This window comes from Eptatretus burgeri, chromosome 11 (assembly GCF_056783735.1).
Source record: "Eptatretus burgeri isolate ZD-2024b chromosome 11, Ebu_testis_v1, whole genome shotgun sequence".
Classification (NCBI taxonomy): domain Eukaryota; kingdom Metazoa; phylum Chordata; class Myxini; order Myxiniformes; family Myxinidae; genus Eptatretus; species Eptatretus burgeri.
This window is the reverse complement of record NC_140971.1, coordinates 99,170,237-99,193,117: the sequence shown is the minus strand read 5'-3', so window position 1 is coordinate 99,193,117 and position 22,881 is coordinate 99,170,237. Positions and strand designations below refer to the sequence as shown.

The 22,881-nt window shown below is 44.3% G+C and overlaps 1 protein-coding gene across 2 annotated transcripts in view; it reads left to right on the top strand.

The window, feature by feature from the left end:
* The window catches only part of LOC147017746 (serine incorporator 5-like), a 46,317-nt gene that overhangs the window by 11,538 nt on the left and 11,898 nt on the right, over window positions 1-22,881 (top strand). The window contains exons 2-11 of one of the 2 annotated variants that reach the window (XM_085847626.1): window positions 751-918; window positions 3,198-3,376; window positions 3,672-3,754; window positions 4,078-4,171; window positions 4,813-5,024; window positions 6,800-6,895; window positions 7,108-7,234; window positions 17,294-17,363; window positions 17,478-17,517; window positions 17,626-17,773. In XM_085847626.1, coding sequence (XP_085703752.1) covers window positions 751-918; window positions 3,198-3,376; window positions 3,672-3,754; window positions 4,078-4,171; window positions 4,813-5,024; window positions 6,800-6,895; window positions 7,108-7,234; window positions 17,294-17,363; window positions 17,478-17,517; window positions 17,626-17,773 — 1,217 coding nt within the window. The remainder of the gene's footprint in view (window positions 1-750; window positions 919-3,197; window positions 3,377-3,671; window positions 3,755-4,077; window positions 4,172-4,812; window positions 5,025-6,799; window positions 6,896-7,107; window positions 7,235-17,293; window positions 17,364-17,477; window positions 17,518-17,625; window positions 17,774-22,881) is intronic. The other variant, XM_085847627.1, reaches the window with a different exon arrangement.

The following is a 22,881-nucleotide window of genomic DNA, read 5'->3' as shown; positions in this document are numbered from 1 at the left end:
TGGCGTTTCCATTTTGAACAGAAGTGCTGATGATAAAAACAGACGCTGTTGTACTTCGGTTGGACACATCATGCATGCAGAAAACGAGTCTGAAGGAAATCAACCATGCTGGGTATGTTTGGGGGAAGAAGAAGAGGAAGAGGAAGACCTTGTACGAGCTGATGGATGAAGTAAAGGATGCAACAAGCTGTCTCCGCCAGAGCTTCAGGAAGCAGTGCAGGATGGGGATGTTTGGAGAAATTTAATCCTGAATGTCACCAGAAATCGGACACGACTTGCTAGAACGAGATAACTGGACGACTCGATGAATGACTTGGGTTTGAACTCTTGCTCCTTGCTTTGTTCAAACCAAAATGTGTTTTTTTCTTTCTTAAGATGTTCAAATTAATTTGCTGTGTCCTGTCGAGATGATCCGACGTTGCGAGCTACATTCGCCACGTTGTAGAACCAACTCTGATGGGTTTTTTGTTTTGTTTTTTTCCAAACAAATGTGGCCTAAATAACTTGTATTTCCACATAAATGACAAAGGAAGTTCAACGATGCTAAACAAATGTCCTTTTAAGCCATTATAGAAAGAATGTGGAAAAACCCACCATGAGACACCGAATCTCTCGACGATGGCCGTGTAAACGGGTTCTGCTTGCTCACCAGACTCGTCGACATCATCCACTTTGTTTAAACTACTTGGTTTGATCTTCCACAAGATAACATGGGAATTGTGTACATGTGTGTGTGTGTTTCCTGTTCAGTTGCTTTGCTGCTGTGGACCTGGACCATGTTCCCTCTGTTGTGGATTCCTTCCCGCCATACGGACGTCCACAGGCACGCGCATCATATATACCCTCTTCCACGTTCTGGGCACGGCTGTATGCTTCTTCATGCTCAGTTCCTCAGTTTCTGAAGCTCTCAAGAAGAATGTAAGTTGTTCTTCCACCCCCTCCGCCTTCACCCATCCCAACCGGGTGCTCCTCAACCAGTTTATCTGTCTGCTTGTTGCCTCAAAACTGGTGAACATTGCTTGGGGTTTGCACGTGAGGACTTGCGGGCTTAACGGACTTCTCCATTAAAGTTGCTGCCGAGGAGTCGGGAGAGGAAAGTGCAAGTGACATAAATTGTGGAGTTTTTGTAAAGCTCTGAATAATATACAGTCGAAGTGTGCTGGACGTTCGTTGACAGCGGACATTGCACACCAAGAAGCATCCTAATTGAGAAAAAAAAAAATAAATAAAATAAAAGCAAGGGATTTGGAATTGTCCAGGCCCAAAGGACTTCTTTTTTTTAATTTTTTTTTAAAGATGATATACTACGAGTGGATAGCCAGCTTTAATGTACAGTGAGCTTTCATGGTAGTGCTCCGTGCAGTAAATGGAAGTGAAATTTGGCTTTGTCATTGTCGGGAATCAAGTTCAGGATCACGCAGGTGAGCAAGTTTAGAATGGCTCACCTGCCTATTCCACAATGAGAATCAGAAACGATGACATTTCCAAACATGGTGGTATCATCAACCATGAAATTTCTTATTGTATACCATGTATATCCATCCGCGTGGTCATATGACGATGTACGGTATGTACCATATCCTGATGATGTGGGGACTTTGCTTCCCCGCTGACCTCTGGTAGTTTGTTCCCGTTGCTGCGTTTGAGATTTGGGAGTAACCCCTGAAGTCTATCTGGGATTTCACCGACATGTTTGATGTTTATTTCTTCCACACTTCTTTGTACTTTTTCACATTTCTCTTTATTAGCCTCCCCCGTTGGACTTTGTCCGTGTGTGTGGACTGATTTTATTCGTACTTGGTACAAAGACAACACGTGATGGTATACATATGCACGTCATTTTGTTTCGTCATTCGATCAAAGACGGCTTTTTGGCGGCCATTTTAGTTGTAAAAACAACAACAACAACAACAACAACCCGGTGTCGAACACATCCTCCACCATTTCTCAGACTGGCACGGTCCGATCTTCTTCAAACTTGACACAAACACAGTACATGACGGCATATACGTGCACCTCACTTTATTTTGCAATCTCATCATAGATGACCGACCGGTAGACTGGCGGCCATTTTAGCTGTACATAAATATGGCCTGGTCCTTTAACTTCAAAATTAAAGCAAAATTACTAAAACAAACAGGGGTTGTGACATTTTATATATATATATTTTTTACTTGTTTATTCTAAAAAAAAAATTTTTTTGTTCCTTTGCCTCCCTTTTATCTCTCTTCTACTCGTAATTTCTCCTTTTTTTTCTCCAATTTCTCCAAAAAAATTTTCTCCAAATTTCTCCAAAAAAATTGGAGAACTGAATTCTTCCAATTTTTTTTTTTTGTAAGGTTCACTTGGCTGTGCCCTGGATGGGTCTGGTGGGTACATTTCGGAGGAGCGGCTGAAACACAAATCCTACGCCGGTCCCTCCAGATGACCCCATCTTTGCTCTTTGATTACCCAGGTTCCTTCTGAAGACTCCAACGCAGTATTTGATTTTTTTTTTTTTTCATTTGATTACAAGCTTTTATGAGCTCGGATTAAATTACTCCAAACATTGAAGATTATTACATTCCCATGAGGTCTGCATGAGGGGCACACTCAAAGGACACTGGAAATGACTTTGGACCGTCGCCCAGCGACGAATGTCACGCATGCGCCGCATTTCAAACTCGTTCAAAGTTCTGTCGGTTTCCGAGGGTAGCCATTGAGAGTGTGAGAGGAATACGACGCGATTGTTGTGAACACAAAGCCGGAAATTGGGTTCTTCAAGTTCAAGCGTGACGGAATTTCAATTGAGGCCCCGTTGAAAGTTTCGGGTCCCTTTCCAGCTACGCACACTTGATGTTTAACACTTTAATTACCAATTTGCACGTGCAATGTTCCACAAAAATAGAACTGCTTTTTAAAGAATAGAATTGAATTCCCAGTGAGTTTCAAACTTATGTCGCTCGATTAAGTCGCTCGCGATGCGTTTCCCGCCGAATGAAGTGGTGTCACCCGATTTGAGGACCTGCAGTTTGCGACGACTCGAAAGGGAGTCGTGATAAAGGACGATGGTGCACGTCTACCTCCGTGCCCGTGTAAACTCTCCGGTTTGTCCATTTCATTTGAAATTCCCCAAATGGTGTCTGATGTGTTTGATTTCTCTGGAAATGCATTCACGAGTAAATCCTTTCCATTTCCCACGGGGTGATTCCACGCAGGTGCCTTTCTACGCGGACGTTTGCGAGAGTATCCAAGCGGGCAAGGATTGCGAGGTCCTCGTTGGTTACTCGGCGGTCTACAAAGTATGCTTTGGCATGGCGGCCTTTTTCTTCCTCCTCTTCCTTTTCCTCATCAACGTGAAGACGAGCCGAGACTGCAGGGCAAGCGTCCATAATGGGTGCGTAATGACGCTGCAGATTTTGCACACGATCGTTATCGGCTCACGCTACTTCCAAAAACCCTCTCTGGTATCTAATGAAAAGCAAAATGGTCGGAAATTCCACGTCGAAATGTTGCAGTCATTTCTAGCGTTCGATAGTGCAGATGGAGTGCACATGTAGTGTCGTTGGAATGCCGATGTCCCCACAAATCCCCAGCAGCACGCTCGGGACCGGTAGGTGTGCGCGATGTGCGCGTTTCTGGTGGGAAAACTTTCAGAGCAAGTTCACACATTTCCATCTCTCTCTTTTCAGATTCTGGTTCTTCAAGTTTGTGACGTTGATCGTATTTTGTACCGGAGCTTTCTTTATTCCCGATAAGGACAACTTTGTCAAGGGTACGTGACATTTCCTTTTTTATTCATACTTGGTTAATGCAGACATTTTGTACTTATCCAAATGTGATTTAGGTGCCAAGAATGTGTATGGTACTGTACGGCGTCGTATGAAGGGATCCATTGTGTAAGCAGAAGTTTGTTAATTTTCCTAATACTTGTGGCACTGTAAAGAATGTATTTTAAAAACCCCTCGTACTCGAACAGGCTTCCTTTAGAGTGTTCAAGGCCGCTCGAGTTACCCGCATGATATCTCATCCTTTCACTGCCCGCCTTTGATCCTGTTGTATTTTCTCTAACGGCGTTTGCGTTCCAACCCGTTCCAGTGTGGATGTACGTCGGGGCTTGCGGCGGCTTTCTCTTCATCATCATCCAGATGCTACTGCTCGTGGAATTTGCGCACACTTGGAGCAAGAACTGGTAAAAAGGAACAGTCCAGACAAGCTCGTCGGACACTCCTGTTGTGAACCTAGCGTTCTCACTTTGTTGCATTGTACTGGTGTCGGCACAGCTCTCATTATGTATATGTATATATATATATATATATATATATATATATATATATATATATATATATATATATATATATATATATATATATATATATATATATATCTATATATAATCTGGGAATTGAACACATTGAAGTGTATTATCATGTTTTTTTTATTATTATTTATAATTCTGCCCTGTGTTTCCGACTGAAAATCTCTATCATTTGTGCTGATGTTGAAATGACTGATGCATCCAATCTCCACCTCCAACCCACCCTGCCAAGGATAACGATCTCTTTGTGAATTCTAGGCGTGCATGTGTGCGTGCGTGCGTGCTTGCGTTTTGGATGAGGTGGATATAACTCGCCGGGTGGGATGAGTTTAGAGAGTGCTGATACCAAGTGAATGGTCACCATTGCACAACAGGAAACCACTGGAAGTGATTACACATTGCTTTGCTCAGCTCAACATCTACACATGAGTGATCAGTATGTCACGTGCTACATGTATGTATTTGGGACGTTGAATGCCTGCTGCTGTGTTCCCCATCTCTCTTTTCAACAATAGGTATTCAGGGACAAGGACGAACAAACTCTGGTACATTGCTTTGGGATTGGCCACTCTTCTGTTCTATGCCATTGCCGTCGCCGCATCAGTCTTTATGTTGCTCCTGTATACACATCGTGAGGGCTGTACGCTCAACAAAATTGTCATTGGAGTCAACATAGTGCTTTGCGTGTTCGTCTCTGCCTTGGCCATTTCTCCATGCGTTCAAAAACGTAAGTGAACGGGCCAGAGGTTATAGTCCAGCTTTTAATGATGCCCTTGTGGGTGCTTATTGTCATCACTCCAACCGATTTTGAATATAACGTAAGGCAGTCCATTGTGAAGACTAGTTTAGCCTGGTAACTAGTCAAGCAGGTTTTCACAGAGGGATGTGGTGAAACCAAGAATTGTGGGTGGAATTATTCCACACCTTATTTACGTGTACGTAATATGTTTAGTGCAATGGTCATGACCTCACACATGAAGCGGGGATAAGCAATTGCTTCACTTCTGTCCGTCTTTCTGTTTACAAATGTCAGTTTATGATCGAGGAACAACTTGATTTATATTGGATGTTGTATTTTGAACACGACTCGGAAAACGAACCTTCCGTTTATCAGTACCTTGGCTCTGACTTCGACTTGAAAACGCATGCGCATAGACGAGTGGGATCATGTCTCCACTCCGTCTGCCTGTCGGTCAAACAAAATTGAAAATCATTCCAAACAGAAAACCTGCTGTTGTTCATGAAGAACCGACGCTTCACAAAGGACACAAACAACAGACGTGAGGAACTAATGAAACTTGTTAAATTGGGTGGTGTCAGAGATGCTGCATCAACGGCGGTAAACCTCTGGATTGTTTTTTTTTTAGCTCACCTGGACTTTCGTCAGATGAGCTTATGCGATCGAGCAGTGTCTGTAGGTAAGTCAGTCAGTCAGTCAGTGAGTCCGTAAACACTTCATTCATTATCGCTTGAACCAAACACACAATTTTGATGAAACTTGGCTACAAGCTTCGTATATGATGCCCAACAAAGCTGTATTGGCCGCATCAAAATCTGCACTCATTAAGGGGGTCTATGGGGGAGTTTTTTGACTCCCCCCCAAAATAAATAAATAAATAAATTTGCTCTCTTCTCCAAAACTACACACATGATTTTGATGAAACTTGACCACAACCTTCATCACCACTAATGTACCAAAGTTTGTTGACCGCATCAAAATCTGCACTCATTAATGGGGTCTACAACGGGGGGGGGGGGGGTCGATTTTGATCCACCAAAATATATATTTGCTCTCTTCTCAGAAAGTACACGCACAAGTTTGATGAAACTTGACCACAACCTTCATTACCTGTGATGTACCAAAGCTTATCATCTGCATAAAAAACTGCGCTCATCAAGGGGGCTATGGGGGGGTGATGAGTTTACCCCCCAAAATAGGTATTTGCTCTCTTCTGCGAACTGCACACACAATTTCCTTGAAACTTGACCACAACCTTCATTACCCTTGATGTAGTACCAAAGTTTTTTCACGACATTAAAATTTTTGGGGTCTAAGGGGTTTGCGGGGGTTTGAGTGACTATTGTTCCTGATCCAGGTGAGCTTCAGGACAGGTTATCGTATTTTTCTGCAACCTTTAAAATCTTTATTTTATTTCAATGGAATTATGTACTTAGACACTGGAGAAGACAAATCACCTTATTGACACTTTCAAACCCCTTCCATTTAGCAGTACTTGGACAAAACAGTAAAACATTTTATATTATCTCGACCAATCAAATTTGCCATGCATACACTCTGCCCAAGTCCTTAAGACTGCACTGGGTAGTGTGTTCTCTGCACTCTTGAGTTTAAAAGTGAGATTGTTGATGGGAAATATAACTGATGTTAATGAGATTGAACGCAAGTCGATGACGTGTATGATGAAGATGTTAAATTTTGAAATCTACTCTTCGTTGCCGCTTCTCCTCCTTCCCCCATTTAACCCCATATCCCCAATTTAGACCAAAGTAACTCGGGTCTTCTGCAAGCATCAATCATTTCCTGTTATGTCATGTACCTCACGTTTTCGACAGTTTCCAGTCGACCTGCCGAGACAAGTCAGTTTCCTGATTGCTCGTCTTCTGCACACATGTTTATGGACGATCATGTTTACTCATGATGCTTTCTCATCATCCTTGTGCACTCCTCAATGCCATTTATTATTCTCTTTAGATTCTTATTCTTTCCAAGGAATTTTATCTATCTATCTCCCTCTCCCTCTCCCTCCCTCCCTCTCCCTCCCTCTCTCTCCTTTGTTTCTGACATTCAGTTTCTCAGGATGGAAAAGAGCAAACAATCTGCCTTCCCAGCGTAACCGAGTCTGGAATGAAGATCGGTGACACCGCAGTGGCTGTCATTGCGGCTGTTATCATGTATGGCTGTGTTGTGTTTGCATGGTACGTTCTACCTTGGGAAAATATACTTGGCTTTTCCTTCGTTGTTGCTAACTTACTTGTCATGTTTTGACTAAATTTTATGTTTCTGTGGACAAATGATGGCGTTGTCTAGAGTTGCGTTATTATGCCATCATGTTCAATCACAATTCTAATTGGATCGTGAAATGGAGACTCGTGACCGTCTTTCGTGCAAAACAATTGATTGGTACCGATACACTCAAAATGTCATTGGTTTAAACAGAATGGGTAAACATACTGTTGTGTCTAGGGGGTTCAACCCTTACCTGGATCGATGGGCAAACGTCTCCCTTGGAGGTCGACAGCCGAGACTCTCGGTGATTAATGTGCGGGAGAACAGTTGAGCGCTGCACCAGAACGGCACAAATACACGGACACGAGCAAATCGAGTTAACCGAATAATAATTTAATAACAATAATCAAATGTGTACAATGACGAAATTCAAATCATTATAATGAAAGGAAAACGTGAAGTAAGCCAAATCTAAATCAAATTGAGGCGATTCCATGTAGACTTGAATACAGACAAGGGGAAAATGAACCAAAGAAAAATCCTTCCGTTGTCCTGACACTGAGCTTGGTCCAGATGGTGTTTATGGAATATGGAATTGAGGGGCTTCACAGACGCGTCCAACAAAATGGTGCCAAGCCGCCTTCTCGCCGTGGGAAGAACGTACGTCGGGCAATTTGTGAGCTGTAATTAACACCAAGGCTCAGAGACTGCCATGCGGCTTCATTTCATAAGCGAATATGCCGACCGTTCCTCTCTCGCACCCGGTCTGTTCACAACGATGGCCCACACGACGAGGCACACTCTCCTTCCCTCCTCAGAATCATACACACTTCACGCCTCGACCAAAACGTCAACGGCCAACGCCCTGCTCAGCACGTGAGCCAAATTCACACAGCACGAACACGAGAATCGTGCTGCCTTCGTCGTGCCGAGAGCAAAAACGAGATCCTCCATGTCCTCTGACTAACGTCCTCTCTCTCGTCCTATTTGATCTCCTGCCTCCCACACCCTCTTCCTCTTCATACGTCTCACGTCACGCCCATCCAACCTCCATCTCCGGGGCACAGCCTGCTCGCATGAAACCAGGGAAGGTGGGGCTTCTGCCCCCTTGTAGTTGTTTTAGGGATGTGCTCCCCACCTTTATTGCCGATTTTGGTTATGAAAACATCAGGAAAATTCACAGGGGGGCAATTACATATAGGGGAAGTTATCCTTGATCCCTACCTAATTAACACGGCACCACCCCCCCCCCCCCAGTGTGATGACACATAACAGTTAAGCTCACAATCTGTCTACTTAATTACATTGAGATGTCTTCTACACGTCCACACACCAAGCAACTCGATACAATCCCATCTTTCTTAAGAAATCCCTTCATCTATGCCAACAAACAGAACAGTACACTCCAGAAGGTGATTGGCACACACTCACACACTCACCCACAGTATCATTGGTTTAACCAGAATAGGTAAACATGCACACCAGAAAGTGATTGGCACACACTCACCCACAATATGGGCTGAAAGGACAGAATGGCCCAGAGGTATGCACACTATGCTCAAAGTTGTCTATACTATGATCGAATCCTGACCCAGTAATGAAAATTAACTGTCATCTCGGTGTTTCACAGGCAGGGTGATTCATCATTGTGTGCGCCTTCCCTCAGATTGATGTTAAACAGGCATCCCATCTGCCAGCATTAGTTGGTGGACGTTAAAGATATCATGGTGTCCTTCATGAAGAGTCGGCGAGCTATCGCCTGCACCCTAAACACATCACAAATAACTGCCCTAACCTACAGGGGCATTGCACCAGCAGCACAACTGCACCCTCAGACAATGATGCTGCTTTGTAGCCTTGTGATGCATATTAAGAAGAAGATGATTCACATTATCATTGGTTTAACCAGAGTAGGTAAACCTGCACACCAGACGATAAACGTATTGATCATACACTGTGCACCTGAGTACAAATATGCTTGCACATCATTTTAAGTCCAATTATGATGTCACGCTGGTTGAGCAAAGATTTGCAATTAAATTCGTGTCACTGCTGCAAACGGGCTGCCCACAAGAGAACCAGTTATCAAGGCCTATGAACTGGACGTCAAACGTATCTCTGTTTCAAAGTTGAGCTTTAAAATATATATATATAAATGTATATATGTATATGTATGTATATATATATATATATATATATACATGTCAGGTCAGGTATGGGAGCATGTGCCAGAACAGCGCGTCGCTGCGTCCACTTTCCGCCGGTACTCCAGGGGCCTCCGTCTGGCCATCCCCCAGGCAGATGCCAGGCCCATCCCCATCTCCTTGAGATGATGGTCAACCTGTTGCAACCATGAGGCACGTGGTCAGCCCACTGGCCTCCTCCACTCATGAGACTCCCTCGCTGAGAGAATCTGGTGAGCAGGATCAGAGTCAGGAAAACGAGCCACATGTCCATACAGCCGCAGCTGACGCTCACGGACTATGCAGGTAACAAATCTCATCCGAGTCTCTCTCAGCAACCGCTCGTTGGACACAAAATCCGACCAGCGATAGCCAAGGATTCTCCGAATAGACCTGGTACCAAAGGAATTAAGTCTCCGTCTCAGATCCTTGGTCAGAGTCCAAGTCTCGCATCCATAGAGCAAGACTGGAAGTACCAAGGACCTGAAGACTCGGACTTTCGTCCTCCCGCACAGGTACCGGCAGCGCCACACCCCATGATCCAGTGAATCCATGACTCCCCAGGCCCGACCCAGACGTCTATTGACCTCTGACTCGCAGCCAGCAGAGACATGAATATCACTGCCAAGGTAAGTGAATCTCTCCACGACCTCAACATCCTCACCACAAACAGACACAGACAGGACAGCAGCATCCAAGATGTCACCGAAAGCCTGGATCTTAGTTTTGACCCAAGAAACACGTAATCCCAACGGCTCCGACTCCTCATTCAGCACCTCGAGGGCCCCCAAGAGGATGTCTAAAGTCTCCGCAAAGATGACTGCATCATCTGCAAAGTCAAGGTCCGAGATCTTGACATTCCCAAATGACGCACCGCAACTTGATCTCTCCGACATCCTCCCTAGAATCCAGTCCATACAAGTGCTGAAAAGTGTGGGGGCAAGTACACATCCCTGACGAACTCCAGTAACAACTGGAAATAAGTCAGAGATGGTACCACCACACTTCACAGCACTCTCAGTACCAGAGTAGAGTTCAGACATCAGATCGATCAGTTTTGGTGGCACCCCACGAAGACCAAGAATCCTCCAGAGGACATCCCGATTCACTGAATCAAACGCTTTACAGAGATCAACATAGGCTGCAAGCAGCCCCTGCCGAAACTCTCGTCTGCGTTCGGTGAGGACACGAAGTGCAAGGATACGGTCAATCGTTGACCTCTTTGGTGTAAAGCCTGACTGCTCTGGACGCTGGTGCTCAAGCAGATGGTGGCGAACCCTATCGAGAATTATCCGAGCAAAGACCTTGCCCGGCACTGAGAGCAGCGTCACCCCTCAGTAGTTGTTGCAGTCTTGGCGATCACCCTTCCCTTTCCAGAGAGGGACAACAAGGCCCCTCTTCCAGTCAGTTGGGATGATGCCTGTGTTCCAGGCAGAGCACCAAACTGCATGCAACGACACGAGTGCAGCATTTCCACCAGCCTTGAGAAGTTCGGCATGGATGCCACAGATCCCTGGAGCTTTGCCCCGTTTCAACTGGTTCACCGCAGCCCGTGTTTCCACAAGCGTAGGTGGACCACAGTTGATTCGAGGGTCAGCAACAGGGATTGTAACACCCTTGACGTCCAACTCGACAGTTGGGGGATCAGCCTGGTACAACCGCTCAAAGTAACCGGCCCAGCGGGCCTTCACTTCAGACTCCTCTGTCAAGAGCCTACCACTCTCTGCTCGAACTGTAGTGCTCCGAGGGATGGGCTTGGATGAACGTAATGCGCGAATTCCCCTGTAAGCGGGACGAGAATCACCTGTCCACAGGTGATGCTCTACCCCCTCACAGATTCCTCGCACATAGGCCTCCTTGTCCACCCTCAGTGCACGTACAGTTTTACGCCTCAGCTCCCTGAACAGCTCAGCTCTGCCATTCAGCCTGGCCCTGCGACTCTGGTCAACGGTATCCAGTGTCCCTTGAGAGACAAAATTCTTCTATGCCCTGCGGTGAGCTCCAAGGCATCCACCGGCAACATCAAGGACGGTGGTCTTGAAGGCGCTCCACAACTCTTCAGGACCCCCAAAGCACCCAGAACCCCCAAGTGTCCACTCAGCCTGTTCGCAAACTCCTCAGCTACTCTCTCATCCCTGAGCTTGGCAACATCCAGCCTAGGCTGGGATGGTACCATTCTCCAGGATTTAAGGTGCAGCTTTAGAGTTGCAACAACAAGCCTGTGGTCAGTATTGAGGAACTGAGCACTCCGGTAGACCCTGCAGTTCTGGATAATCCTCCAACGACCGTCAATGAGGACATGGTCAATCTCCTTTGCCACACCGCCAGCGTTGGAATACCAAGTCCAGCGATGAGCTTGTGGGCGCTGAAACCATGAACCAGCCACCCTAAGTCCATGACTTCTTGCAAAGTCAAGGAACTTAGTGCTATTCTGGTTCATAGTTCCTGACCCATGGGGACCAACACACACCTCATAACCGTCCCTATCAGTTCCAGTCGATGCATTGAAATCCCCCAAGACTAGAAGTATATCTCGTCTGGGGCACTGATCAACCACAGACTCGAGTGTGGCGTAGAATGCATCCTTCACGGTGAGATCACTCGCCTCAGTCGGAGCATAAACTGAGACCAGGGAAATGACACCTAAGGAGTGGCGAATCCTTAATCTCATAATACGCTTGTTGACCGGTGTTACCTCAATTATCATTGGGGTCAGCTTATTGGACACAGCTACAGCAACTCCTTGGGTATGGTAACCATCAGAGCGACCAGACCAATAGTAGGTGTAACCACCCACCATTATCTCGCCGCAATCCGGTCTCCGAACCTCAGAGAGAGCTGCAATCCCGATGTCCAAACGCTTGAGCTCAGATGATAGCAGAGACAGGTGATCATCCTCTCTTAGGGATAGGACATTCCAGGCATCCACCCGAAGGGACCGCCTCAGGTTAACCCAAGGAGACCGCCGTCTGGTGGACGACACCTCAGCACCACTCCGACACACTCTCCCGCAATCTGACCCAGGGATGTTACCCCGTGGTTTCCCTCCTATCAAAGATTGGGGGTCCCGAAGGCTTTGCCCCAATCCCGTCATCCGGTGAGCTGCCCTGCGAAGGGAAGCTGCACAGGAGGTACTCCCACGGAGTGGGTTTTCAGATTTTTTGGTGTTTTTGCGTTTTGCGGAATGAAGGGTTTTACGGTGGCCGGAGTGCAAATCCTGCCACCAACCTCCTAATAAGAAGTAACCCAACTGCAGGAGGACGTCCGCAGACACAGTTGGGCACTAGATATGGATGGCCGTTGGCTCACAAGGAGCTCCTCCGCCCTTTGACCTCCTCCGCTATACATATATATGTATGTATATATATATATATATATATTATCCCTGTGTTGTAAGAGGTGACCAGGGTTGCGTCAGGAAGGGCATCTGGCGTAAAACATGTGCCAAATCACTATGCGGATCATACGGATGATCCGCGACCCCGAACGGGAGCAGCCGAAAGAAGAAGATATATATATATATATATATATATATATATATATATATATATATATATATTATCCCTGTGTTGTAAGAGGTGACCAGGGTTGCGTCAGGAAGGGCATCTGGCGTAAAACATGTGCCAAATCACTATGCGGATCATACGGATGATCCGCTGTGGCGACCCCTAACGGGAGCAGCCGAAAGAGGAAGAAAGATATATATATATATATATATATATATATATATATATATATATATATATATATATATATATATATATATATATATATATATATATATATATATTGTTGCGAATTTGCGCTCCGCCGGCATGCGATCGACCGCGTGTAACCAATAGCGGCCGCTTCGCCCACTGAACGTGCAATTCAGTCATGACCCTCCTGGAACTACCGACAAGGAGCTCGTCACGGGTGGGGGTTTAACCTCACCACAACTCTGTCCGCATTCTACCCGCGCGAAATAGGGTCCAATCGCCGAATGGTCGATTTACCGAAGTACCCGCGCGGATAGCGTACAGAGGAGTTGTACCACGCCACAGGTCGACTCCAGACACGAACCGCTTAAGCGGCTCGTTCCGTGCTACAGGGATAACCGAGCGGAGTTATCGTCGACCTTGACGGTTCAGATTATTTACCGGGCATTTTAAACCTACTACGAATCCCTTACGTGATGCAAGATGGAGATTCAATAAAAGGAAAAGATGAAGCAAAACGGGGAACAATCGGACAAGCACATTTATTCACAGAAGCATGGAAGGCACGTATATTACAGTCAAAGGGATACAATAAAAGCAATACACGTATACGTTTATGCAAAGAAAGACACAAGCAAAGAACCAACGCAGATCTACAACTGAATAAGGCGATTCACACGGCAACACTTAAAACAGTTCTACTTCTCAAGACTCGCGCCACCCACAGACATTTACACAAAACCCCAAAAGAAAAGGAAGTCGTGACTTCCCCGAGCGCGTTGTCCAGCCCTTGGCGACCGCAACTCTGAGTCCCTCCGGCGTGGTCCACTGGGCTCGTGCCTCGCGCCTGCACCTGTCGTCCGCCCAACCCGAACGACCGAACAGAACCTCAAGCAGGGACTCTCCAACAACTCTCGACAATTCTCATTCAGGGACAACCGACCAGCGACTCTCCACAACTTTCGACAATTCTCCAGGGACAAGGGAACAGGGACTCTCCACGCCCACCCTTTTGTAGGGTCGGGCTCCGCCCTTCGCTCCGCTCTGCGCCCCGCCCCATTCTAGGCTCCTCTTTCCTTCGAGACGCTTCCAGAAAATGCCTCGAAGGGGGGCGTTCCTCTCCCCCGGCCGTGTCACACCGCACATCCGCCAATCGGGGGAGGACGCACCACCCCCTCCCCCTTTCTCACCAAGCGCGGGGAAAAATGGCGGGAAAACCCCACAGGTGTTGTTGGTTTTCTTTTCCACGCGCCGTACGAGGGAAGGAAGATTCGGGTGGGAGATATTTGGGCGGGAGATCTTGGTGGGAGATATTTAAGCGGGAGTTTTGGGCAGGAGATGCCCCTTCGCACCCTTGTTGCTGCTGCCACTCCGCTCCTTTCATCTGTCCCGCGGAGATCGTGACCGCATATTGCTCGTTGAATGGGGAGTGGCGAAGATGGTGGTAGCGTAGTTGTGGAAGGTGGCGTCGTGGTGTGAATGGCATGATTGTTGGCGTCATGTAGTGAATGGCGTGATCATTGAGATGTTGGTTGTGGCGATGTTCGTTGTTGTTCTTGCACCAAAATAATGACAGCAAAAGAAAAATGGCTAACTGAAGAATCGCAGCCCGAATGGATCACATATATTCCCTCAAACAACGGGTTTGGGCTAACTACACATGAACTTACTGATATATCTCACCTGAGGACCCTTTATGGTGTATTGCGAATTTCCACAGCCGTAACTATATATATATATATATATATATATATATATATATATATATATATATATATATATATATATATATATATATATATGTATATATATATATATATATATATATGTATATATATATGTATATATATATATGTGTATATATATATGTATATATATATGTATATATATATATGTATATATATATATATGTATATATATATATATATATATATATATATATATATATATATATATATATATATATATATATATATATATATATATATATATATATATATATATATATAACCACTGGTTTAACCAGAACATGTTCAATAACCGATATTCAAATCGGATACAAATTTGTGGTTTTTGTAAGGATATAAAACATGATGTGAAAAACCAAAGGTGTTTAGGTTTATGTACATGGTGCTGCCATCTCGAGTTTCTCTCGGGCATGTACTTGTCAACCCTAAAGCACCACCTGTAGCCTGCCCACCCAGGTAGGACAGGCAGATATCCCTTTCCTGAAAGTCATTGGTGAGTCGGCCTTATTTGGGAAATAAAATTGAGACATTTTGATTGAAACATGATAAAACACCTGGGCCTACTTCAATTATTCCATCTGTTTGCAATTAAATTACCTTCATTGTGGCCTTCAATCAGATTTTGATCTACAATCGCTGAGATGTCTCTCCTATGTCTCTACCATTCGGCCACACGCGCCCACTTAACGAGGAATTGCATTTAAAATTGGATTTTGCTTAGTTGTTGTAATTGGGGCTTCACTTAACACACAATGTAGTTATCAAGGTACACGGTGCACCTGTATGTTCACAAACTTTGACCCTTATAGAGTATTTTCAAGCTATATATATATATATATATATATATATATATATATATATATAGATATATATATATATATATATATATATATATATATATATATATATATATATATATATATATATATATATATATATACATATACATACATACACACACGCAAATACCACCTGTCGCTTTGCTGATGGGATTACCTGGGGGGGAGGGGGGGGAGGAGGTAGAGTGATGGAGAGTGAGGAGGGGTGGGTGAAGGGAAGGCAGACGTGCGGTGAAGCGTTAATTGCGATTCAGATTGTCTCATTGAAATGCTTCTGCATAGAATAACAGTGAAGATGGAAACAAAATAATGTCTGAAATCCATTTTCTACCGATCATACGGATAAACACCGCCCGGATATAACCACCATTCAGATGCGTTTGTAGATGACCACCGTCCAGATGTAACCACTGTTCGGATACATCTATAGAGAGAAGGGGAGAGTGAGAGAGGTGTGGGAGGAGGGTGCTGTATTATTGGAAGGGGGGGGGGGGGGAGAGAGAGAGATATATATATATATATATATATATATATATATATATATATATATATATATATATATATATATATATATATATATATATATATATATATATATATATATATATATATATATATATATATATATATATATATATATATGTGCCTGCTTTTTGAAACAAACACACACCGTTTGACATTATCGATACTAATGAACATGTGTGTGTCTGTGTCTGTCCTCCATAACTCCAAAACCATCAAACCTATCAGCCTGAACCTTTGCATGTATACTAAGGGAATGTGAAGGAAGTGTAAGAGTGAAAATTGGGTGTTTGGGTTAATTAAATCACCTCTTAGAAGATAATTAACAGCATTATTTAATTGTAAATTCTTCATGTAAATGTGTACAGTGTAGTGCCTCCTGGTGGTGGTACCAGAGGGTATTACAATTTCTATTTTACCTGGGCAATGCTCAGGTTAAAGCACTCTTCGCACGGGTAAATTTGTCCTCCATTCCTTATCTCCCCTCCCCCCTCAAAGCCTATAATCATGTGTGAGACATTTCTTGTGGGAAGGGACATCAGGATGAACGGGGGGAGGGGGGGAGAAGGGGTTGGGGAAGTGGGATGTGAGGATGGGGAGGGGGTGGGGGGAAGTGGTTAAAACATTCGATGCACAGGTAAATTTGTCCTCCTTTCCTTCTCGCCCAAAATTTTTGGCACATACGACGAATTGGTCCATCGAAGCGACAGGGTGGCTCTGTTGGTATTAAATAAGACAATTCTCTGTATTTATTAGGATGTGTATGATCTTAAAATCAAAACAGGGCTGGGACCCAGGGTCACGTCATGGGTACAAATTAATTCTCCCCCCCCCACCCCACCCTACCTCCTTGCGAGGGGACGACGACGACGACGAGAACTTGCCAATGCTCCCGAAGGGAGTGGTTGTTTGTGGTATACGAAATGCACTTTGGATGGATAGTTGTTGGGATGAAGATGATCTTTATAATCATGTGTTTCGTTTGTTGGGTGCATCACTATTGTTAATCTGACATCATGTGTACGGTTTTCATTACAGCCTAAGGACCACAACACGCTCGTCGTCCACTGTGTTGGGTGTGGGAAAGAATTCCGATTCGGATGATGTGGTGAGCAGCTTCTCACATCGTTTTGTAACTTGCTTAACAATCACTTTTGAGTTTCTTAAATTAAAGCCTCTTTTGTTTCTCTCCCTCTCTCCCTCTCTCCCTCTCCTCTTCCAGAAAGCCTCTTTTTGTTTCTGTTGTGTGGAGGACGAGGATGGTGAGTATTCACTCCTTTTATCTGTCGTCTTGTACATTCATTCCTTCAACCGTTTGTGCTTCCAATCATCGAACGTGCCTGAGGAAACCTTTGTGCCTTCGCATGCAGTTCCAGTGAATGAGGTGGACGAGGAACGAGAAGGCCAGAAAGTGATAAAGAATGAAAAGAACGGCGTTATCTATAGCTACTCGTTCTTCCACTTTGTTTTCTTCCTGGCATCTCTTTACGTCATGATGACACTTACTGGATGGTTCAGGTGAGCTGGTTACGTGACATTTTTGCAAGAGCTGCATCACCCGATGTTAACCAAAATTGACGAACAGTTAAGGAATGACGGCTTGCATCTGCACGTCATTTGTTTTCGAGATCAGATCCACGATGGCCGACTGTCGGCTATTTTGTTGCTTCAATGTGTCCCCAAACATTTCTCAGATGTGCGTAGTCCGAATTTGTTCAAAAGTGACACAAGCACAGGACATGCTGCCATGCATGTGCACCTCACTTTATTTTGTGATCTGATCAAAGATGGCCGGCTGGTAGACTGGCGGCCATTTTAGTTGTAACAATACCAGTATCAAACACGTCCTCAACCATTTCTTGCACATGCATTTTCGCATCTTATTAAAACCTGGAAAACAGATAACGAATGATGGCTTACACATGCACATCATTTTATTTCGAGATCAGCTCCAAGACGGCCAACTGGTGGCCATTTTAGGTGTAAATATATTTGGACTAGCCCTTTAACTCCGTACATCAAAATATATAACAACGGGGGCATTGACATTTTATGTCTCCCCCCCCTTGTTTTATTTAATTTGGGTTTGGAACTCAATAAGCCTACCAAACAGTAACATTGTATTTTTAACCACCGGGTTCTATATAAAACCGGGCGGGAGCATTTATAAATTAAAACCCATGCTATCTACCTGGCAAAGGCCTGCCTGCCTGTATGCATGTATGCTCACACAGTCAGTGACCTTTGCACCTCTCCGGTCGGCTCACTCCGAATCTAATTCGTATATGCTACACTCTAGGGATGCCATTTTAGATTCAAAATACACTTTCCTCCAACCTCCTCATGGTCCATGCGAACCATGCACTGCACCGACGGTATACTCATCCGCACTGCACAACACGGCCCAATGGCTTTGGCGTGGCAGCACCTCTGCCGCCGGTGTGGCTGCGGCACCGCAGCACTTCCGCTTCCTGCCTGCAGAAGCAGACTGTTCACCATTCGGCCATGTAACCTCCTTCGTCGCCATGCACACGGGCCCTGGTGCGAATTCGGACCGTGCGCCTGCGAAACCTGTGCCCCACACACATGTAACCAAGCATCCAGGCATGCACACACCCTTGCGGAGAGTCATATGTACCAAGTCTGTGTGCTGTCTACGTACCTCTTCATTTGCAGCAACTGCTGACTATTGATATATTGTAGCAACTATTGGTATACAGTATTTATATAAATATTTTGTAATGAAAGCAAATCGTACACAACGGTGAAAGAGCAAACAGTATATGTAATTACCAAAAAAATAAGGACCTCTGTGGACTGTATTACCATGACTTGCAAAAGCAGCTTGTAGAGTGTAACGATGCCGTTGGTTAATTGTTTTTTTTTTCATTCCACGCAATGAAGTTACATTTTCTGAACATTAATGAATCTTTCCTTCACTCAATACAATTGTCCGAAGAGGAGGAAAAAATAACAATAATAAAAGTTTAATGCTTTGCTTAAACATAACCACGAAGTTATATAAATTGCTAATTTGTTAAAATTTTCAGATTTCACTCCAGATTTCAACACTTATTTAGTCCACCAGATCAGATTCTCTAATCTGTAATATTTTGATAATATTCTTTAATTATTCCATGAGAGTAGATCATGTTTCCAAGGCAAGGCATGTTTGAATAGGCCAAATCAAAACGGCGGCTAAGACTCCTGTGATGCGAAGTTGGGATGACCAAGGATAAGCCTTTCATGGAGGCAAGCTGTTAATTATCTTCAAAAGGTGTGTGTGTGTGTGTGCGTGCGTGCGTGCGTGCGTGCGTGCGTGCGTGCGTGCGTGCGTGTGTGTGTGTAAATTAACCCAAACACCGAATTTTCATGCATACACTACTTTTCCCTTCGTATGCATGTCAAGTTTGGAGCCGCTACGTTTCATGGTTTTGGAGGTATGGAGGAGACACATACCTGCACTGTGACAATGATTCTTATAGATTGGGGATTTTAATGATGGCAAAGCTGCCATTTTACTCGAGGAAGTGATGTCACATATTGGTCGAGGTCAAGGATCGGCAACCCTAATAATAATAATAATAATAATAATAATAATAAGAAGAAGAACAATAATAAGAACAACAACCATTCCTTCAAATTCTTTCAAAAACGCAATATCTAAAGAGTCACAATGCATGTAACTAGCACATCGCTAATTGAAGAACAGGATATGAGACGCACACCGATTTGTAATGTAATAAGTGTCTACTGACGTTCACAAACTTTTCACATTTTATATTTCATCACACTTTACACACATTGGTGTTTCTGTACCACATCCTTCCTAATGGTCTCATTCCAATTGTGTCATTTCAAACAAATACACTGCTAATGTGAGTTCATATTGATGGAACAGGGTATTTGATTATCTTTAACATCGTAAGTATACGGAGTCAGATTACCCCTATTTACTGTGATTCCCACTGTTTAGTTTCAGTATGCTGTATTTTTCATTTTCAAGAAAGACTGTAAATTTGCTTCGTTCCGTTGACTTCTCGGTTTGCTTTTTATGAAATTCCTACCTGCAAACGCTTGCTCGCACAGGTAAGTAGATCTGAAGATGGGCAGAATGCCACATGCATATCTCTTCGAGTTATTTACGGTTAACATCCGGTAAACAATTCCAAATTTGAAACACAATTTGTTTTCATTTTATTTTTTTTATTTTTTATTTTTAAAGATCATACATTTCAGTCCGTCTGTGTTGAAGTGCCCGGGGTATATTTCTGCCTTTCTAGATTTTTCTTAGTTCAGTCACCAAGCCTCTGAATTTCGATGTCCGCATGTCCTTGTCCTGCCAATCAGCCAATTCAAGTTCTAGTTCTGCTCGGTTCACCCTTGCAAATGCTAAAACGTTGTGCAAAGGTGTCTGATTCAAGTGGTTTCAGCACAAATGATGGTTACATTACCCTTTCTGAATTGGTGAAATTGCCCACAAAGTTAATGAGAGGAGAAAAAGATCATGTTTTTATATTGGGGATGATCTGAGATGGTTGTCGAACAGGTGTCTTAAAAACCTGGAGGGAAGAATGAGATTGAAGAGGATGTGGATGTTGGTTCCGCAGGTGGGGGAGGGGGGGGGAAAGGAGGAACAAATGAGTGGAGGTGAGAAGTTATCCTGCATTTAGGGAGTTTCATCAGAAGGGTGGTGATGGTGGACCGTGTGTGCCCTGCAGAAACCTGGGTGGGATGCTGTGGGTAGGACAAAGCACGGAAATAGCAGGGGGTGCAAGTCTGCGATGGGATAATGATAAGCCCATAGACTCGGCTTCGTTCATCACGGGAGATTCCAATAATCTTGAAGGCCTCGGGTTCCACGACATCAAGCTGAGCAAGGTGTGTGAGGTAGGGGAGAGCAGTGCTCCATCAAACAAACACCTTGTCGGTGGACAGGAGTTCGGGTGTGCCAAGGAAGGACTTTGTATGATGGAGGATGCTCATTCGGCGGCTGCCTTTGGAGGTCAACTTTGAAATGTGGTTTACCCAAGAAAGAGCATGGGTGATCGTGACACCCAGGAGTTTGAGTGACTCAAGAGGATTGTTTAAAGAGTACACAAGGGGAGGGGGTTGCCAGGTGGTCCTTTCGGCGAGAGAGATATTGAGATTTGTCAGGATTGAAAGACATATTCCAAGTGTTTGACCAACTTGTGATTATTTTTTGTCATGGTCTGAAGAGAGGGAAAGAGGCTGCAGCCTTCCTGTCTGAAGGATGAGGGATGGCATGCCACAGGCTGGAGTCATCAGCAAATATATAGAGTATTTTCCAGAGATCATTGATGAAGATCAGGGTTAGGACTGGTCCCAGAACACTGCCTTGGGGCACTCCAGCCTGGACGGGGAGAGGAGATGAAAGGATTCTGTTGAGTGCCCCACGTTGGCTACGAGAGTTGAAGAAGCCATTAAGCTGCAGTGGCATGCAAAAGTATTCACCCCTGACCAATAATGCCACATTTAGATGAATTACAAATTGTGTAGAAACAATTTTTCCAAATTAACATTTTTTTTTGAAACGGAGTCCACGAGCAGTTGGCTACGACTGGGAAGGACAGGTACAGAAATTGAGGGTTGGGGACACAAGTTTTGGAAGCAAATGCAGAAGTCACATTCAGCCTTCTCATGAGCAGAGTTGACTGCGGTGCTATTGGAAGAGCGAAGGGATGGAAGGGGAGCATATATCAGAGACAGACTTAACAAGGTGCCAACAGGTTTTAGAGGAGAGAGGCAAGTTTGAAAGTTCATTCTTGAGGTTAGACAGATGAGGTTTTCTGGCTCTCCTGAGAGTGGACGCACGCTTGCTGCGGACTTTTTGGAATGCACTGAGATTGCCTTCGGTCGGTTTGCCTTCCAGAAAGAGGACAAGTTGTTTCAGAGCAACTGCTCCACCACAGGATTCAGTGTACCATGGGTGGGGAAGAAAGGTAGGATTATTACCCTTGCCAAAGGAGAGGCTCGTCGCACTCCACATGTTTCGATTTACCCACCGATTACATCACTTGCCTTCTGGTTGAATTGTTTGCATTTGCGTGAACAATCGTTTGGGTGGCAGATGGACGGTTGTTGTTTGTGGGTTATGCGATTTTACCGTATGAGACATAATCCGTGGCTGCTCACCATAATGCGTCTGATGTTTAAACGACAAATGTGGTCATCATTGGTTTGCTATTTATCGGTATGCTGTTCTGACGAGGGCAAACAAGCCCGAAACCTGGATAGGCAGCTCCGTTTGATATCTAACTGATGTTGACCATGTAATCTTTGTCTGTTTGACAGAGTCGCAGGGCCAAAGCCGGGTTAGAGGTGATGCTTTGGTGTAGGACTATGTCCGATAGAGATTGGGGGAGTGCTCGTCACACTCCACATGTTTTGATATATATATATATATATATATATATATATATATATATATATATATATATATATATATATATATATATATATATATATATACACAACTCCTTACTTGCTCTTCTCGCTGAAGTAGCTGCATAAAGCAACCAAAAATGTCTTCCAAGGTAAGCCCTTTGCTGTTTCAAACCCTTCCCAGAGTTTCTCCACAGCTGTACAGACATTCACAAATTGTA